This window comes from Pleurodeles waltl, chromosome 10 (assembly GCF_031143425.1).
Source record: "Pleurodeles waltl isolate 20211129_DDA chromosome 10, aPleWal1.hap1.20221129, whole genome shotgun sequence".
In the NCBI taxonomy this organism is placed as follows: domain Eukaryota; kingdom Metazoa; phylum Chordata; class Amphibia; order Caudata; family Salamandridae; genus Pleurodeles; species Pleurodeles waltl.
This window is the reverse complement of record NC_090449.1, coordinates 1,010,321,713-1,010,341,099: the sequence shown is the minus strand read 5'-3', so window position 1 is coordinate 1,010,341,099 and position 19,387 is coordinate 1,010,321,713. Positions and strand designations below refer to the sequence as shown.

The 19,387-nt window shown below is 45.8% G+C and overlaps 1 protein-coding gene across 2 annotated transcripts in view; it reads right to left on the bottom strand.

Moving 5' to 3' along the window:
- TMEM108 (transmembrane protein 108) overlaps positions 1-19,387 on the bottom strand; it is a 622,290-nt gene continuing 602,903 nt past the window's right edge. For both annotated transcript variants that reach the window (XM_069211902.1, XM_069211903.1), the window contains 2 exons: positions 9,475-9,629; positions 1-352 (listed from right to left, as the gene is read on the bottom strand). In XM_069211902.1, coding sequence (XP_069068003.1) covers positions 233-352; positions 9,475-9,629 — 275 coding nt within the window. In that variant the 3' untranslated portion in view covers positions 1-232. The remainder of the gene's footprint in view (positions 353-9,474; positions 9,630-19,387) is intronic.

Genomic DNA, 19,387 nt, shown 5'->3' with positions numbered 1-19,387 from the left:
TTTTGCTTAGAAATACCTTTATTTCTTATAAAGCCACATCGTGTCCTGTAAAGTCTGACTACACTTATAAAAAACATGTCAACAATTGTTAGGAAAAGAAAGCCGAGAAGGTGTCTGACAGGCCCAGGATTACACAGAGAGAGTATGCGCATACTGTTGAGTATTTTGTATAATTTAAAGACACTGAACTGCAACACATGGGCGGGAGCGGAAGGGGAAGCGGAAGCTGGCGTTATATGTCAGACACGTGGTCTCTGCCGAATAGGGTTTCTTGGCAGAACGGGTTGACGAGGACCATCCCGCTGGATCTGTAGTCACCATTAGCTGGGGAGCGGGGCTCAGATAGATGGTCCTAGGAAAAACAGAGAACGTTAAATCGAAAACAAGTGAATACTGGGTGAAAAGAGGAGAAGGAAGAGAGCAAAACAGACAACAGGGAGAGAGAGAGAGGGAGATATACAGAGAGAGGTATATGGATAGAGAAAGAGAATTACTGAGCGAGAGAGAGTTCTAGAAAAAGAGAAAATGAATGAGAGAGACAGATAAGACAGTGACTTACATAGAAAGTTATAGTAATTGAAAGACACAGGGACTTTGGCCCATATTTATACTTTTTTAGCACCACATTTGCGTCAACCTTGGACGCACAACCTTGCAAAATACAGTTGAACTTTGTAAGTTTGCGCCGTTTTTGCATCAAAAAGCAGCATAAATGCAGTGCTAAAAAAGTATAAATATGGGCCTTTGTTTTTCCATGTCAAGCCTGAGGCCACACTCAGTATGTCAAAATGGAGATCTGGTACTGGGCACCGGCAAATCATGGCTGCGGTGAGGACTGAAGGTCTGAATTGTTTTCATAGGAAGGCTTCTCTCCACTTGGCAACTTGCAACTGCTGTGCAGCTTTTGTGACATTAATGTATTTATGAAACATGAAAAAAGTTGGACCCCAGGCACAAGGTGACATTACAGATAAGTTTGTCAATACGATGGCTGAAACAGTTAGTGAAAGGAATTTGAAATGCCGGATGAACTCACATGTTTTGGATGATGAATTCTAGGGCATATCTAAGAGCCCCTAGTGCCACCTTAGTGCCGCCATAGAGTCATTTTTTTAAGCTAAGGCAGCGCTAAAGTGCCTTTTCTGCCGTGCCATATTTACAAAGTGGCGCAATGCATGCATTGCACCACTTTGTAACCCCTTCCACCACATCATGCCTGCACCAGGCATAATGTATTCAATGGGGCATTCCAGTGCTAGGAGGCCTGCAAAAATGGCGCAGTGAAATTTAAAAGATTTGCTCAGAGCAGGAGTTAAAATGATGCTCCCATAGTAACCTAGGGGCCTCCTTGCACTTTGCTGCAATAGCGTCAACATTTTTGAAGCTAGTGTAGCAAAACGCCACAATAGCATCAAAAATGTTGATGCTTTTGTGCTAGCGACTGCCAGGGTGCCCCATATTATAAATACAACGCAACCATGGTGTCCTTAGGTGCCGGTAGGGAGTGGCAAGAAAAGTGGCGCATCATAGCTGATGCATCACTTTTTCTTAAATATGGGTCTAAGGGGGTCATTCCGACCCCGGCGGGTGGCGGGCACCGCCCGCCGGGCGGAAACCGCTCAAACACCGCCCCGCGGTCAGATGACCGCGGGGGGCATTCCGACTTTCCCGCTGGGCCGGCGGGCGATCTGCAAAAGATCGCCCGCCGGCCCAGCGGGAAAGCCCCAGCAAAGATGAAGCCGGCTCCGAATGGAGCCGGCGGATTTGCTGAGGTGCGACGGGTGCAGTGGCACCCGTCGCGATTTTCAGTGTCTGCCAAGCAGACACTGAAAATCTTGCTGGGGCCCTGTTAGGGGGCCCCACAACACCCGTTCCCGCCAGCCTCTTCCTGGCGGTGTAAACCGCCAGGAACAGGCTGTCGGGAAGGGGGTCGGAATCCCCATGGCGGCGCTGTTTGCAGCGCCGCCATGGAGGATTCCTTTGGCCAGGGGAAAACCGGCGGGAAACCACCGGTTTCCCTTTTCTGACCGCGGCTTTACCGCCGCGGTCAGAATTGGCCAGGAAGCACCACCAGCCTGTTGGCGGTGCTTCCGTGGTCGTGCAGGGTCAGAATTACCCCCTAAGTCTCCTAGCTGCAAGCAGCACAGCTGTTTGAAATAGTCATAGGCCCGTATTTATACTTTTTTAGAGCCGAATTTGTGCCGCTTTTTTACGCAAAAGTGGCGCAAAGTTACAAAATACAAGTGTATTTTGTAAGTTTGCGCCACTTGTGCGTCAAAATATGACGCAAATGCGGCACTAAACAAGTATAAATATGGGCCATAGTGTGCACATTCATTTTAAAGTGAAAGACTCAATTGCTATCTTTTCCATTATGGCAGCGAATATGCATGTAATACCAGTTTAAATATCTCTGCTGGTATTAGTAACATTATTGAAAAGGTATAAAGCACTTTACGAGGTGTGATTTATTAATGGAACTAGTTGAGCTTTTAGGCAGCAGCAGTACATTGTTTTCCATTTTACACATTGGGTGCTTTTATGAGTCGAGTTTCAAATAAGCTGCCTAAAGGTTTTTGTTATGTTTTATCAAGCACAATGTTTTCACATGTTATAATTGTGCAGTATGAACACAAAGTATAAGTGAAATTAATTACTACTTACAGACATTGCAAAGTATATTGTCTATGTTTACTGTGAGTATAACTGCAGCATCAAGATGGCGTTCTTCAGAATGAGAAAGGCTGGTATATAGCCGTAACGCGTTTCTAGACCCCTTTCAAATTACCGGGTCGGGAGAGGCCCAACGCATAGAATGGTGGGAAAGAGAGAGACGTGTAGAAAAAGTGATCAAAAGAATGGTAGATTCAGAGAAAAAGACTAAGGGGGTCATTCCGACCCTGGCGGTCATGGACCGCCAGGGCCGGGGACGGAGGAAGCACCGCCAACAGGCTGGTGGTGCTTCAGGGGCAATTCTGACCGCGGCGGTAAAGCTGCGGTCAGAAAAGGGAAACAGGCGGTTTCCCGCCGGTTTTCCCCTGCCCCAGGGAATCCTCCACAGCGGCGCTGCAAGCAGCGCCGCCATGGGGATTCCGACCCCCTTCCCGCCAGCCTGTTCGTGGCAGTTTACACCGCCAGGAAGAGGCTGGCGGGAATGGGTGTCGTGGGGCCCCTGGGGGCCCCTGAAGTGCCCATGCCACTGGCATGGGCACTGCAGGGGCCCCCTAACAGGGCCCCATTAAGATTTTCAGTGTCTGCAAAGCAGACACTGAAAATCGCGACGGGTGCCACTGCACCCGTCGCACACCAGCAACTCCGCCGGCTCCATTCGGAGCCGGCTTCATCGTTGCTGGGGCTTTCCCGCTGGGCGGGCGGGCGGCCTTTTGGCGGTCGCCCGCCTGCCCAGCGGGAAAGTCAAAATGACCGCCGCGGTCATTTGACCGCGGTACGGTCTTTTGGCGGTCTCAGCCCGCCGCCCGCCGGGGTCGGAATGACCCCCTAAGAGTTTGATGTAGATATTGGCAGAGGAGTTACTCCGTCACAACAATGACGGATATCCCTTCCGTGGAAATCTAAATCTAATGTTATTTAGATGTTGGCGGACGAGATATCCATCACTGTTATGATGGAGTAAATCATCTGCCAATATTTAAATCAGGCTCAGAGTGTCTCATATAGAAAGTTATAGTCGTTTATATATTTCTCTCTCTCTCTCTTTCCCTCTCTCTCTCTCTCTCTCTCTCTCCCTCTCTCTCTCTCTCTCTCTCTCTCTCTCTCTATATATATATACATATATATAGCATGTATCTAGACATGACATGACAAAAAGACAAAAAAGGCAAAGAGCCAAATTTAGAGTGTAGTAGAGTACCCTTCCTGACAAACTGACAGTTGGCCCACCCTATTCAGAGTCGGCCTGACTATCATGTAGCAGCGACTCGCCATCAGAGGGCTTATTCTGGCAGTTCAAAGTAGCAGGGTCCTTTGGGGAGAGGACATCAAACAGCCCGTTGTATTTAGAGCTGATTGTCTGATGTGTTTTTTCTGGCCTTCACCACCAGGAAAAACATGAAGGCACTGAACAGAAAACCCCCCACAAAAATGACCACCAGACCCTGAGACCATGGGAAAAACTGCCAGGGTGTGAGGATCATTAGTCTTTAGTTTTTAAAAAACAAAGTCCTGCTTTGGAAGTTTGTTTGAAAATCAAAAAAGGTTTGTGCACAGCTGTTGAAAAACAGCAAAAGGCCACCAAACTTGCAGTGGCCTCTAAGGAACTTTCGTGACACTGAAAATGGTTGGGGCTTGGAGACAGAGTTATAGTGCAAGTGACAGAAAACAGAAAAAGAAATGGTGGAAGATTGAAAAAAAGAGGAAAAGGGGTCAAAGAAAGAATGAATGATGGATAAGACCCAGTCAATGAGAGAGGAAAAGAAAAACAGGAAAAGAGACAAAACTGTTTGAAGGTCCGTTAATCATTCATACACTGTTTTCGCTTGTGCCCATTTGTATATCTGCATGTATTTCGTTATTTTGTGGTTATGTAAAGTTCTAGTTGCTGTTATCAAGTCTTCTCAAAGTGTTGGAGCGTATTATGTGCTTAAAAGTGCACAGATTAGGTGCATTCCTGTGATGGACCGTTTAGGTGACATCTACCACATCACCTGTGGTGAGGTTGTGGTGCCTCCTATTAGAGGCTGCAGTAGTCCTGTTTTTGTCAATGTACAGTTTGTTCGTGGCTTCTAAGCCTTTCATTTAAGGGCAGATTTTTTTATTGTTTGATATGATACAATGTTGCTACTTCTGGCCTTTACTGAGTTCTGCTGCTATCTTCACAGAGAGTTGCCCTAGAAAGAGTATCTATCTTCCCAGCCCAACATACAGACGATTCGATGTGGATTACATTTGCTTGAGGATGCTGCTAGTATATATTCTGTGAATACTTACTGCCCCTGAATAGATTTAGATCAGAGGAGCTAAAAATTGTACTTTCATTGATATGAAAGCCGTAGACTGTCTCTTGTGTTCCATTGGACAGTAAGGGTAAAGTGTGAAACATGAAGCCTGTCCTACAAGCCTATGCACTAATATCCCTCTATCTATTTTCAAGGCATCTTCAATCAACGAATAAGAGACTTAGGATGAAACTAAGGCCCATATTTACAAGAATCTGATACATCAGTACTGATGCGCCAGATTTCGTTCATCCCCACCACCTACCGAAACCATTGGTGCGCAGTATTTACAATACGGTTCACCATGGCACGCGTTAGGCCAACAGCATCAACATTTTATACGCTATTGTGGCGCTCTGCTGCACTAGCATCAAAAATATTGACGCTAGTGTAGCTAAGTCCAAGAAGGCCCATTGATTTCCATGAGTGCGTCCTTTTAACACCTGTAAAAATGACACCAAAAATGGCGCAGTGATTTTTTGTAGATTTCATTGCCCCATTTTTGCGGGCCTCCTAACGCTGGAACGCCCTCTTGCATACATTATGCCAGGGGCATGCCTAATATGGCGCAAGGGGTAGCAAAGTGGCACAATGCATGCATTGCTCCACTTTGTAAATATGGTGCAGCGATTTTTGCCTTCTTGAGCCACATTAGTGTAAAACAAATTACACTAATGTGACGCAAGGAGGCCCAAGGGCCTTGTAAATCCCGCCCTAAGATTTCACTGTACCAATATGGAGTGAAGAGTCTTTTTGATAGTGAGACTATGAAACCATGCCGGTACTATAGAAATCACTGAGCACTTGTTCAATGACTTCTTGGAGACGTTTACCCCTACCATACACCTTAAAATCTGGTAAAGGCCCTAAGCCTACTTTATAGAGAAATAATTACTGGTCTCTAAACGCCTTGGGAGGCTGTAAAAAGATTAGAGCCCATATTTATACTTTTTTAGCACCGCATTTGCGCCACTTTTTGACGCAAAAGCGGCTCAAACTTTCAAAATACAATTGTATTTTGTAAGTTTGCGCCGCTTTTGCGTCAAAAAATGACGCAAATGCGGCGATAAAAAAGTATAAGTATGGGCCTACGTGTATGCCAGTGAGGAAGGTCGTGCCTTCCTCCTTGCAGGTGCAGATTCTCTACTGTTGGTGTCTGCCTCAAATGGCTCCTACATGTCTGCTCCACAGTGACCCTGGCAGAGAAGCAGCATGCTCACAGCCTGTAGTCTTTTTTTCATTTCCATTTTCAGTAAATAAAAGGGCTGCCAAAACCTTGAATGGCTAAGAGCATGTGTGTGCGAAATTCATATTTTTAGTTTTGCGTAACAAAGCAAAATTGTGTAAAAATTAAATGAAATCATGCCTAATTATTCAAAATATAAAACTGGCATCTTGGTACGATATTTTAAAGTGAAATGGATCTTTGCATCTATTTTGGACACAAGGTCGCATTTGGTTTAAAATTTTAAAAATACAGCGGAAAAAATACCCCAGCACTACAAAAAGAAGCCGCTTTCTTTTTGGTCCTTAATGGCGTTCCCATGCACTTGTGCTCAATTTTTGTTGCGAACATGCATAATTATGCAATGTGGCATAATAGCGTACTTTCAAAGGTTCTGTATAATTAGCATTACACCAAATTATGCAAGATTACACTAGCGTGGGAACATTTTTGCCAGGCCCAATTTGAAAATAGCTATATCAGTGTCATTTTAATTCTTTTCTCATGACCTTAGTGGACACGAAAGGGGGACTGATTGTAGTCTCCTCCTGCTGGATGTTAAAGCAGTTGCAGATCGGAGACTGGACAGTCAGACAAGTGGCAAAGTGTCCAGGTCCTCTGAAATAAGTGCCTGTGGTATCCTCTGGAAATCACAAATTAAGTACTGTAAAGGCTCCATGTATAGCAGGCTTTGGGGGCTTTTAACCACGCCCATCACTTTCACCCGTTCGTGGGCTTTCCTTTAAATAATCCTTTGTTATCATTGGTAAATGCTTTATGTTTGTCCCTACTGGGGGGCGGCTTTGTTACTGCCTTGGACACTGATCCTGTTACATGGATAACTGTACATCTGCCAATATGTTTGACTGCGAGCGAACTTCTTTTTCCTTTTGTGTCTCTCCTTCGGGCACATGCTCATGGCGGCCGTGGCGCTTTGAATCGGTTCACTTCTGTGAGCTGTTTTACTTTTCATTTTCAATGTATGTGGCAAGAAAAGTCCAGTTAGTAATTTACAATGCCAATAGCTCTAACTTGAGCAAATGTGAGCCCCATTGCATTACAAATGCTTTTTTTAGATTGTGGTCACCTTTCTAAATGGCCCTGGACCCATCAAAATTCTCAGGCTGGGAGGCACAAGTAATTTATAAATGCACTTTTTCAGGCTGGTTTCCCACTCATAGGGCTAGTGAAGTCCATTGGGATCGGCCCAATGCTGCAGAGAAAGACCTACAATGCTTATGCACAAGAGGGAGGGAGCTAGTGGTCCCATCAAATCTTTCTTCTTGCACGCGGGCGACCACAAACCGACATTTGATATTTGTCCTTGAGTCTTGGGTTTGTTCATGAGCCTATAATTCATCACATGTACCCGCTGGCAATGGCCCCAGACAATACATAAATTAATGGCCCCAGATAGCCATCAACATCAATGGCCCAAGTCGGTAGCAAGCATATAGATAGATAGATAGATAGATAGATAGATAGATAGATAGATAGATAGATAGATAGATGGATAGATAGATAGAATGACCCCAGAGAAACAGTACCATCAGTATTGTCCTCAGACATTAATGAGCATCAAGCTGCTTGTGTAGATTCGTATTGTTGTAGTCCATGAGCATTCACAGAGTAAGAAAAGATGATGTGGACATTATGGTGTGCAACCTCTTTCTATTTGACTATCTCGTTTACTATGAAATAATGAAAAATTCCCGAAGTTAGAACAGAGTTTAACAACAATGCCACTTTGGCGTAGAACATGGAACAACAATAGAGATGCTGACTGTGATCCAAATGTACTTCGTAATTGTGTTTGGATATAAACAATAATTTATTAAATAGTTTTATGTGTTAAAATACAGTATTGTAATAACGTCTGCGTATTGTTAGCAAACAATATTGAGTAGGAAGGACTGTTTTTGCTGTTTTTAAATAAATTGTATTTTTTAAAATCATTTTTTACTTTGTTATCGAAAGTTTGTAAGATGTCACATTCTACAGATATGTGGACATTCAAATGAACGATTTATTAAGATGATGATGATCAAAGGCCAAAGGTCAGGCGGTCTGTACTTCACTAACCCAGGCAATACTTACATAGGGTGGGGGGGGCAGGCATTAATAAACAGTAATACCCCAAGCAGTTATGGTTACTACTACTACTTCTGCTAATACTAGAGTGATCACTTAAGTTACGAGCACTCCCATGTCTGCTACTAGTACTGCTAATATTAACATGACTACTAATGTTACTACTACTAATGCTGGTAGTACCTCTAGTACCAGAGCTACTACTACTACTAATACTATAGTTATTACTAAAGCTATAAGCTCTCCCGTGTCTGTTACTAATACTGCTTATACCAAGCTGACTACTAATGTTGGTAATACTACTGCTGCTGTTAGTAGTACCAGTGGCGTAGCGTGGGTTGTCAGCACCCGGGGCAAGGCAAGTAATTTGCGCCCCCTAACCCGGGGCAAGGCAAGTAATTTGCGCCCCCTAACCCGTGGATTTTAGCACTCGAGTCTCTTCCAAGATGTTGCGCCCGGTGAGGCCGGCCCCCCCTGCACCCCCTACGCTACGCCACTGAGTAGTACTAGTACCACAGCTGCGGCACTGCTACCAGTACTGCTTCTACTAACCTGACTACAGATGCTGCTACTACTGCTGCTGGTAGTATTACTCTTACCATGGCTGCTACTACTACTGCTGCTGATACTAGAGTTGTTACTTATGCTACGAGCACCCCCTTGTCTGCTGTTAGTACTACTTATACTAACATGACTATTGCTGCTGCTACTACTGCTGCTGGTAGAATTACTAGTATCACAGCTACTACTACTACTACTACTACTGATACTAGAGTTATTACTTACGCTATGAGCACTCCCATGCCTGCTGTTAGTACTGCTTATACTAACATGACTATTGCTGCTGCTACTACTGCTGCTGGTAGTATTACTAGTACCATGGCTACTACTACTGCTGATAATAGAGTTATTACTTATGCTACGAGCACTCCCATGTCTGCTATTAGTACTCCTTATACTAACATGACTATTGCTGCAGGTAGTATCACTAGTACCATGGCTACTACCACTACTACTGCTGATACTAAAGTTATTACTTACGCTATGAACACTCCCACATCTGCTATTAATACTGCTTATGCTAACACGACTACTACTGCTTGTAGTATCACTAGTACCAGATACTAGTACTATTATTGCTAGCAGCACTACTGCTGTCACTCCAACTACTGCTAATGAGACTAGTAATAATGGAGCTCTCACCTCTGAGTTGTCGAGGGACTGGATGTCCCTGGGTAAGTCCACTGCATGCCGGTTGAAGTAGTCCATGGTTATTGCGTTGTTCCAGTAGCTGAGGTTATTCTCAGGGTTGGATGTTTTCTTCTTCCTCCTCATACAGCACACGGTAAGCAGAACCGCTGGCAAGGGAAAGAGGTAGAGGGGTCACTCATGGCAGCATAACACTGCAAACATCTTAGACAGGCTTCTTGCTCCTAAACAAACCATGGTCTAAATTATTAATTCGAAAATTGTGCATGGAGCACAGACTAGTGATGGGATTATTTTTTTTGCAGAAAAGCAAATGTGTATCCTGGGAAATTGCATATGTTCTACTGGATTTGATTCCCATTTGCCCCCCAAAAAGTGAGAAAATGAAGGCAAAATGGATCTACAGGTCTCGTTTCTCAGGCATTCGCTGTCCTCTGGCTATACAATTGCCTGCTGCCCTTTACTATGCAGTGGCAATTACAGACACAGCCCTGTTGGGGGTGGGGGAGGCATCATAGCTGCTGATCAGGATATTACAGCCTTTTCAATTCTCGCCACTAATTAAAATGATGTGGAGAAGAGGGGAGACAGAGGATTTGGCATTAAGGCCATGGTTTAGATTTTGGCGGATGGGATACTCCTTTATAAAGGTGATGGAGTAACTTCTCTGCTAAACTCTAAATCAGTCTCTAAGTTTTTTATGATTCATGAAACAATGCCAAATTCTCTGTCCCTCCTAGAGCACTTTAATGACCAACTGTCTCCTTTGTAGAGGGAGAAGGTGAGATAGCACTTCCCCTTTACTTCTAATAATTTGTTTTTTGCATCAGTGTCTGGAAAACACCTTCACAGGAGCAGCAGAAGATATTTGAGATCAAGCTTCTCAGATCACCATTCATGATTCAAGAGACTTCTGGTCTAATTTAGAGTTTGGCGGATGGGATACTCCAACACAAATATAATGGCTACCCGGTCTGCCTTATTACTGCCATTCAATAAATTCACTACGGTGGACGGGATAACCGTCCCGTTACTGACAAAGTATCCCATCTGCCAAAGGCCTGATTTAGTTTGGCAGACGGGTACTCATCACAAACACAATGGATATCCCCTTCGCTTTATTGCAAGCGCACAAGGACTGTAACTGGGATATAGTGCACTTAGAATATGGCGGATGTGAGATCCGTCACTTTGATGATGACGTACACGTATGCCAAATTCTTTCTGAGGAGCCTAATGCCCAATCTGCCCTTTCCTCAAATTTGAAAGAGATCAAATTCTGGGCTCTGATTTTGCATGAAATTAGAGCTTTGAAAAAATACTAATTCCACCTACTTTTAATTTTGCACAACAATTTCATACAGACCTAGTAAACTAATCCAAGGACTTGGGAAATCTCTTGTCTCACTGGCCCACTAAATGGGCCCTGAGCATTAGAGGTCGACTCACCACATTATCAAGTCCGCCGAGCACCTCCACTTCACAATCCACATCAACGCCAACAGCACACTCAGAGGAACACTGGTCTACAGACCCCCTGGCCCTAGACCACAGTTCTGCGACACCATGAGCTCCCAAGCCCTCGCCTCAACGGACTACATCCTCCTCGGCGACCTGAACTTCCACCTGGAGAATAACAACGATACCAACACCACCAACACCACCAACCTAATCGACAACCTCGACAACCTCGGCCTCAAGCAACTCGTTACTTCACCGACACACTCCACAGGCCACACACTTAATCCCATCTTCTCAGCCAGTAACCACGTCTCCTTCAGCCACACCACCGAACTCTACTGGACAGACCACCAATGCATCCACTTCTCCTACCAGAAACCAGTCACCCACCACCACCGCACACAACCTCCCCGACGCAACTGGAGCAAAATATCTACGGATCAACTGATCTCCACCCTCGCCCGGGCCCCCCCGGTACCCCGGACCCCAATACAGCCGCCACCAACCTACACCACTGGATAGAAGACTGCGCCAACACCCTTGCACCGCTCAAAAAACACCCAAACACCCCCCACAGAATCAAGGCCAGCTGGTTCACCCTGGATCTACAGGAATCCAAACGACTATGCCGCAGAATGGAAAAAACTTGTCATCGTGACCCTACCATCTCCAATCACATAGCCTTAAAGGATACCCTACGCAACCATCACCAACTGATCCACACCACCAAAAGGACCCACTTCAAAAACCGCATTGACACCAACGCTCGGCATCATTAAAGAGCTCTCCACCCCCCGGGCCTGCTCCAACGAACCCCCGCCATCACAGGAGCTCTGCAACTCACTCGCAACCCACTTCCGTCGAAAGATAGAAGAAATCCACAACAGCTTCAACCCCCAGACCCACCAGCTAGCTACAAACACCTACGAACCCTACGCTCCAAGCAGCACCCACTTCCTCCACACCTGGACCCCTGTGAACATAGAAGACACCGCCAGCGCCATGGCCTCCATCCACTCCGGATCACCATCGGACCCCTGCCCACACCATATCTTCAACAAAGCTAATACCATCATCGCTCCCCATCTCTGCAACACCATCAACAGCTCCCTCGAATCAGCCACCTTCCTGCTAAAGAAACCAAAGGCAGACCCTGATGACCCCAAGAACTACCGACCGATCTCCCTCCTTCCCTTCCCAGCCAAGGTCATCGAAAAAATCGTGAACAATCAACGATCCCGGTTCTTGGAAGATAGCAAGGCACTCAACACCTCCCAATCCGGTTTCCGCAAAAACCACAGCACCGAGACCGCACTCATTGCTGCCACAGATTACATCAGGACCATGCTCGACGAAGGAGAAACAGCAGCACTCATCCTCCTGGACCTCTCCACAGCTTTCGACACGGTATGTCATCACACTCTCCGCGCACGCCTCCACAACGCTGGAATCCGCAACAAAGCACTGGACTGGATCTCGTCATTTCTCACGGGCAGAACCCAGAGAGTCCGCCTCCCGCTGTTCCTGTCAGAAGCCTCCGGAATCACCTGTGGCATCCCTCAAGGATCCTCGCTCAGCCCCACACTTTTCAACGTTTACATGGCCCCCCTCGCCAACATCGCATGAACATACCACATCAACATAGCCTCCTACGCAGGTGACACTCAGCTCATCATCTCCCTCACGAAAGACCCTAATACTGCAAAGGACAACCTCCACAACGGACTCCACGCCATCGCCAGCTGGATGGAATCAAGCCACCTGAAGTTAAACACAGACAAGACAGAAATACTCATCTTTGGCACCAACCCCTGAGCTTGAAACGACTCCTGGTGGCCCACCTCCCTAGGATCCGCACCCTCACCCACCACCCACGCACGCAACCTGGGCTTCATCCTGGATTCCACACTCAGCATGACTCAGCAGGTCAATGCCATCTCCTCTTCCTGCTACAACACCCTCCGCCTGCTCAGCAAAATCTTCAAGTGGATTCCCATCGAAACCAGGAAAACCGTCACCCACACCTTGGTCAGTAGCCGATTGGACTACGGAAACGCCCTATATGCAGGAATAACAAACAAACTCCAAACAAAGCTGAAAAGAATTCAGAACGCTTCCGCCCGCATCATTCTAGACGTCCCACGCTGCGACCACATCTCACCCCACCTCAGGGACCTACACTGGCTACCAGTATCAAAGAGGATCACCTTCAAAACCCTCATCCACGCACACAAAGCCCTCCACAACACAGGTCCCGCCTACCTCAACGACAGACTCACCTTTCACACCACCACCCGCAACCTTCGCTCCGCCAACCTCGCCCTCGCCTACGTCCTTCGCATCCGTCGCTCCGCCGCTGGAGGAAGCTCATTCTCTCACCTAGCCGCCAAAACCTGGAACTCCTTAGGAACTCCTTACCGCTCCAACTCCGCCTGACCCAAGACCTTCTATCATTCAGGAAACACCTCAATACTTGGCTTTTCGACCAGTAGCTCTCCACCCCAGCGCCTTGAGACCCTACCGGGTGAGTAGTGCGCTCTAAAAATCCTTGATTGATTGATTGATTGATCTATTGATGTTATTGCGCTGCCTTGGAGTAAAGCAATCTCACAGACAAACAAAGCAGTCCATAGCTATTAGCAACATTTAAGTTCTAGAAATATTTGCCTTTGTTTTGCCTACTGTTCCAATCCGAATTGAAGTGGGTGATAATACCATCTATACTACTTGATATAGGTTTGCACTTCCTATTCCCTCTCCACAGGTTAAGTAAGGTTCTTATCACGACCCCTGTCCTGTGACAATTTTTTAAGTATTGAACCAGCCTACATATAGAACTACCAGGGATGATGGCATACAGATGGCCTTGCACTTTTAGACCAGGAGCTGCAGCCATATTTATTTCCAACAACTGGGTGAGAAAATTCAGTCTTTTGCGTTCACAAACTTTTTGTAAGTCGATGATTTCCAGGGGCTACTGAAGTTTGGTCAGGTGTTACAGGAAAACACCCTGCTCCCTCGGGATTAGCTCGCAGTAATCCATGGATTCATGGATTGATGATGGTGCTTACTGTGTGTCAACAAGTATACCTGTGACTTTTGTGGTTTTGAAATCTATTCTGTTGAAACGTAAAGTACAGCAACATACTGCCACTTTTGGAGTTTGAACATCAAGATTAGGAATATTGAGATACACAGATATCATGGACGAAGGGCCTCATTTACAATAAAGTGGCGAGCATGGCGCTGTGCCAATATTGGCAGCGCTGCGCTGCGTCACTTTAGAAATGCAGGGAGCAACCACATTAACAAGAATAAGGCGCACCCCTATATTTCCCCCTGTGCTGGTGCTAAATTCACTGCCAAGCGCCAACGCAGCCATCATTGCGCCATGGTGCAAGGATGGCTGAGCTGCAGGGTAGATTGTTATTGTGCAGGAAGGCACACCTTCCTGTCAAACACAATATTCAATGGTGATCTGCTCTTTCTATGTGTGCTGCAGAACGCAGGACACATAAAAAGAGCAAAAAACGAAGAGAATTGAAAGCATTTCTCCTCAATGCGCTATTGGCATTAGATTTTGGCACTACCTCAGGTTTATGAAATCTTGTATGTCTGGGGCAGCATCAAAATGCAACGTGTGTTGCTGCGGCACGCCCACAGCCGTATCTACAAGGTGGCGTTAAGCCACAAAAAGTGGCTTGACACTGCCTTGTAAGTAGAGCGCAGTGCACAGCACCACCAGAGCGTCACCAAAGTGAAGCTCAGTTGGTGCAAGGGGCTTGTAAATGAGCCCCAAAATATTAAAGCCCAAAAAACGAAAAGTACGCGCGCAGAGGGGAAGTATACATTTACTATACACCACATCTATGCACCATGAAGATACACATATCATCAAAGCAATAGATGTGGAGTTAGTGGTACTGGGAGCAGCTCAATTTGACAGAAAATAATATATTCATAAAAGCCATTGCATTTTACTGATTTTCACACTTGTGGAACAAAATGCTATTTTTCATGAGGTACACACCCTGCCAAAAAGACATCAAAAACATCTGGACGTGCTTGCACTAAAACCTTTAACCACGAATTTCCCAGTGGCAGCCTGTAATTTTAGCAGGCAGGGGTGCAGTTGGGGCACAAACGTACACAAACACTCATGCATTCACACATGCAAGCACACGCACATACACATAGCAACCCACAACACTCTCTCCAAATTATATTCACGCACACACGCACCAAAAATTAGACGCCTCGGAGATACCAGGAGGGTTGGAACTGCTGCTTTTCCTCATTTGCTGACCTTAGGTCAGCCAGTGAAAGAATATTGCGGTCTCTGAATCGTCACAGAGTGGGATGGGGTTCGTGAGACTGCTGACCCATCCCCACTCTGTGATGAGGTGCCAGTGATTGACCCTTGGCCATGGGTACTTCAGGGCTTAGAACTAATTGGCTGAGGTCCGAGGCAATCAGTGATGCTCCCCATCATCACGAGGGGGCTTGAGGTGCTTTGCCAGACTGAAGATATCACGCCCACAGGAGTTGTGACTTATTCAGCCCGGCAAAGTTCAACTCAGGCAGCAGGGAGCCTGCATATTTATTGCATGTCTAGCTCCTGACTCCCTGACCTGAAAATAAAGAGTGTCTGTCAGGCTGACCATTGTGTAGCCTGACAGGCTGAGGGGTGTGGCCCCTCAGCCCATTAGGATGGTCACGGCTGGAAATTCCAGAATTTTTATATCTAATCCCATTCAACACTGATTGCTCCTGCAGGAAACAAAACACATTCAGTGTAGTTGTAACTCGCATCAGACAGAGCTGCTGCAGACATCCTGACACAAGTAAACTAAACTGAGAAAAATAAAACCATCTGCTGAAATCAAGCATAGAGACTGATATGTTAAAAATTCAGGCAGAGCAGGTGCTCATCCTCTGAAATTCAATCTCTCCTACCTTTCAGTCTGTAGCACACTTGCAGCCCCCCCCCCCCTTTAGTCTTTCCGCAGTCCATGCAGCGCATTGATTAACATTGCTAGGGATCTTACTGGCACACAGAACATCACCATCCTTAAGCAGAAGAGGAGCTATGCGCACTTGCAGCCATTTGCCCTCATCACTGCACAGCACAGGTTGGCGCTCCTGCCTGCCTCCCTGCTAAACCTGCCAGCACGCGCCTGCAAATCCATAGGGAGCCATGCTCCTACTTGGAGGTGTGCACAGGCAGGCCTGAACAGGTCTATCCTTTAGTTTTCCTCTCTCAGCAAAATGATCCAACCCTTTGCCTCCTCCCAGGTTGATGGACAGCAAATCAGAGTCCATTGAAAAGCTATTGGGGGGGTGGTGAAGAGGTGGGAGCCATAACAAGTAAACTATATGCCCCGTTTTACCCTCTTTGGCAGGTACTGTCCTGCAATGCCCAAGTCAAGGTCACAAAGGCAGTTACAAAAGTTGCAAATAGGAAGCCTTGGGCAGCAGCGACCTCCACATGATGTCCATGCAGTCAAGATCAAAAAGTGTGGCCATGGGCTTCCTGACATGCTGCTGTCCTATCTGAGGCACTAGAAGCAGGGGACGTCTCCTCTCCTGACATTCTCGCTTTTTTTTTTACCCCGGAATGCCACTGATCACTAAAAATGAAAGTGGAAATTGTTCTGCTGGAAATTCTAGAAAGTCAGGAGGGTGCCTCCCGCACTAAACTAGAAAGGGGAAGGGTATCTGGGATCTAAGAAAAGTATCTGGCTCGCCTGGAGGGGAGAAATCAGCAAGATAACATGAGGCAAGCAAAACCCCGCTCACAGTGTCAAAGCAGCAACCAATCAAGGGCTTTGTCTCTCAGCCTCACATGCGCACGTGCCAGTCTGGCCAGGGTCACAGGCACAACATGACTAGGGTTCACCTACCTAGTGTTCGCCTACCTTTGGGAGCTTGATAGGGGCTGGGAGTGCGAAACCCTGCCCAATAGTTTGACTCCCTTTGGGGTAGCAGTTGTAGGTGTAATGTAGGTCTTGTAAAGATTTACGCTGCAGTTACCATCCTTGTTTGCTGTTCCACTTCTTTCTTTGTTCATGGGTGTATTTGTTGAGCAGCAGGCAGAATCATTTTAATTTTAAAAGTATCTGTCTCCTCCTCATGTTACCACTTCCATTTCTTGTACTTTTGGCATACTTTTACTCATTCAGCACCATCTCCGCATGGAGCACGTTTCCATGTGCATTATTGGACCTTCTCGGATCACCCCTCCTTTTTTGGTGTATACACACTGACCATCCGCCGCCCTTATGGACAGGCTGATGCTCTATAGCTGCCTGTGTGTTTTTTGTCTTTACTACAATGATAATTTGTGTGTCTATCTCCCACATACCCTCATCCATAACACTGCCAGGATTGTGTCCCATATCATGATAGTCACACCTCTGTGGTGATCAAGCATGGCAACAAAACTTCCCACAAAAGCTCGAAAGAAGAAAAAAAACACCCTTCCAGCCAAACACCCTACACGGTGCAGCTTCCTATCTGTATGACTCAGTGCTTCAGAGCTCCAAAGAGGGGTAGTAGGTGCTGTACAAATGCTACAATACAATACAATGGGAATTTATTAATTGAACCTCTGCATCATTGCTAGGGAAAGATGCACGAGCACGGAGAGGGCCCTTATCCTGTCCCACCCCATCTATGCAAATGCTCTCTATGGACTATTGCCAAGCCTTCAGAATATGTTGGTGGTGCCTAACCTGTGGGCTTGGAAAATTCAAGTTTGTTTCTGCCGCGCTTTGCGACCTACATCGTCTTCCAGTCAACCAGCACATCCCTTTAAAGTACTGTGTTTTATTCGGCGAGTATTCTATTGCAAACTCTCGATCTCCAGCCAAGAAACTGTGATCTTCAACTCATGCCATCTTGGAAGCCCATCTGGTCATCGGACCTTTTGTGATAGACAGTTCTTTTGGGTCCACGGCCCCAGGTTTCAAAGCAAAGTACCTCTACATCTGCATCTGATTTCACACTTTTCTTGCTTCACAAAATGCTCAAAACTTGTTTCATTCTATTGAGGTTATGTTTAAGTGCCTGTGACTCCCCATGTCTGCACTGCCTACTGGCAAGATGCCCTTCTCAGCGAATGCTGTGTTATACAAGTCAATAAACAAATAAATAAGTAAAAACTGAAGCCCATATTTATACTTTTTTAGCGCCTCATTTGCATCATATTTTGATGCAAAAGCGGCACAAACTTGCGAAATACAATTGTATTTTGTAAGTTTGCGCCGTTTTTGCGTCAAAAAGCGGCACTAATGCGGCGTTAAAAAAGTATAAATATGGGCCTGAGTTTTTAACACTGTATAAACTTGTTAATTATATCATGTATTTTTATGGACATTGTAAATAAAGATATTTAGAGCGTGGCTGGCTGAATGGATTCATTCTGAATATATTGTAAAATTACAATGGAGAACAGAGGCCAGAGTTTATAAGTATTGCCCTCGTCCCCACTTTTAAGGCTTGCAATCTTGAGTTTCTCCCCACATGTTTACCTGCCAGACAGTTGAAAGTAATTTCTGGTCATGTAACTGGCACATTAGAGCTATGGACCACCATTACAGCCATTGTATGGAAATAGGAGCCCCCCCCCCATTCCCAGGGTCGGACTGGACACAAAATAGGTCTGGGCACCAAAATAAAGGTGGTGCCTATAAGCGAATCAGATAGGTAAAAAAGTGGCCAACATTTGCAAATCAGAGCGGTTTTGAACTTGCATAGATAGACTGTATATGTGTTTTACAATGTATGGGCAGAGCCACTTGAATTATGTGGCAGGAGAGGACCAAATTATGTGGCAGTGTTGACTAAATTATGTGGAAAGGAAAGGCAAATTATGTAGTGTAATCTGGCACATTTTGTAATAGCATTACTGCCTTATTTTGTCATTTTTACAAATGGTAACATTGTCTGGCCAAAGATTTCACCTTCACAATGAGTGTGGACAAGCATTGCAACGTTTATAGTCACATTCTTTTAATTTGAGCTAGAAACATGTTTTTAGTTAAAATCTGCAACTTATGCAGCAACTAATGGAATTTGTGGCTATCCATAACTTTGCAGAAAACGGTGTGGCTACAGAAATGCATTATTTCAGAGGCCCGGGGTATGGGAGACTGCGCACATGTACTGCTGCACTTAATGTTGGTGGTAACAACATGGAAATTAATTGTAAAATAGGCCCACCAGATCATAAATAGATATGCAAACAGAAGTCCCGGCAAGCTAAATTAGTAGAGTGTTGCATGGCGGGGGCGACGACCACAAAACAAAACAAAAAAAAAAAAAAAACTACCTGACTCCCCTCCGCATTGCTGGACTTCATACTGCACTGAAGGCACAGACTCCCAGCATGCCCTGCGGCCAAATCCTAAAGCTGCTCTCATGCTGCTGTCAGTCCCTGTCAACC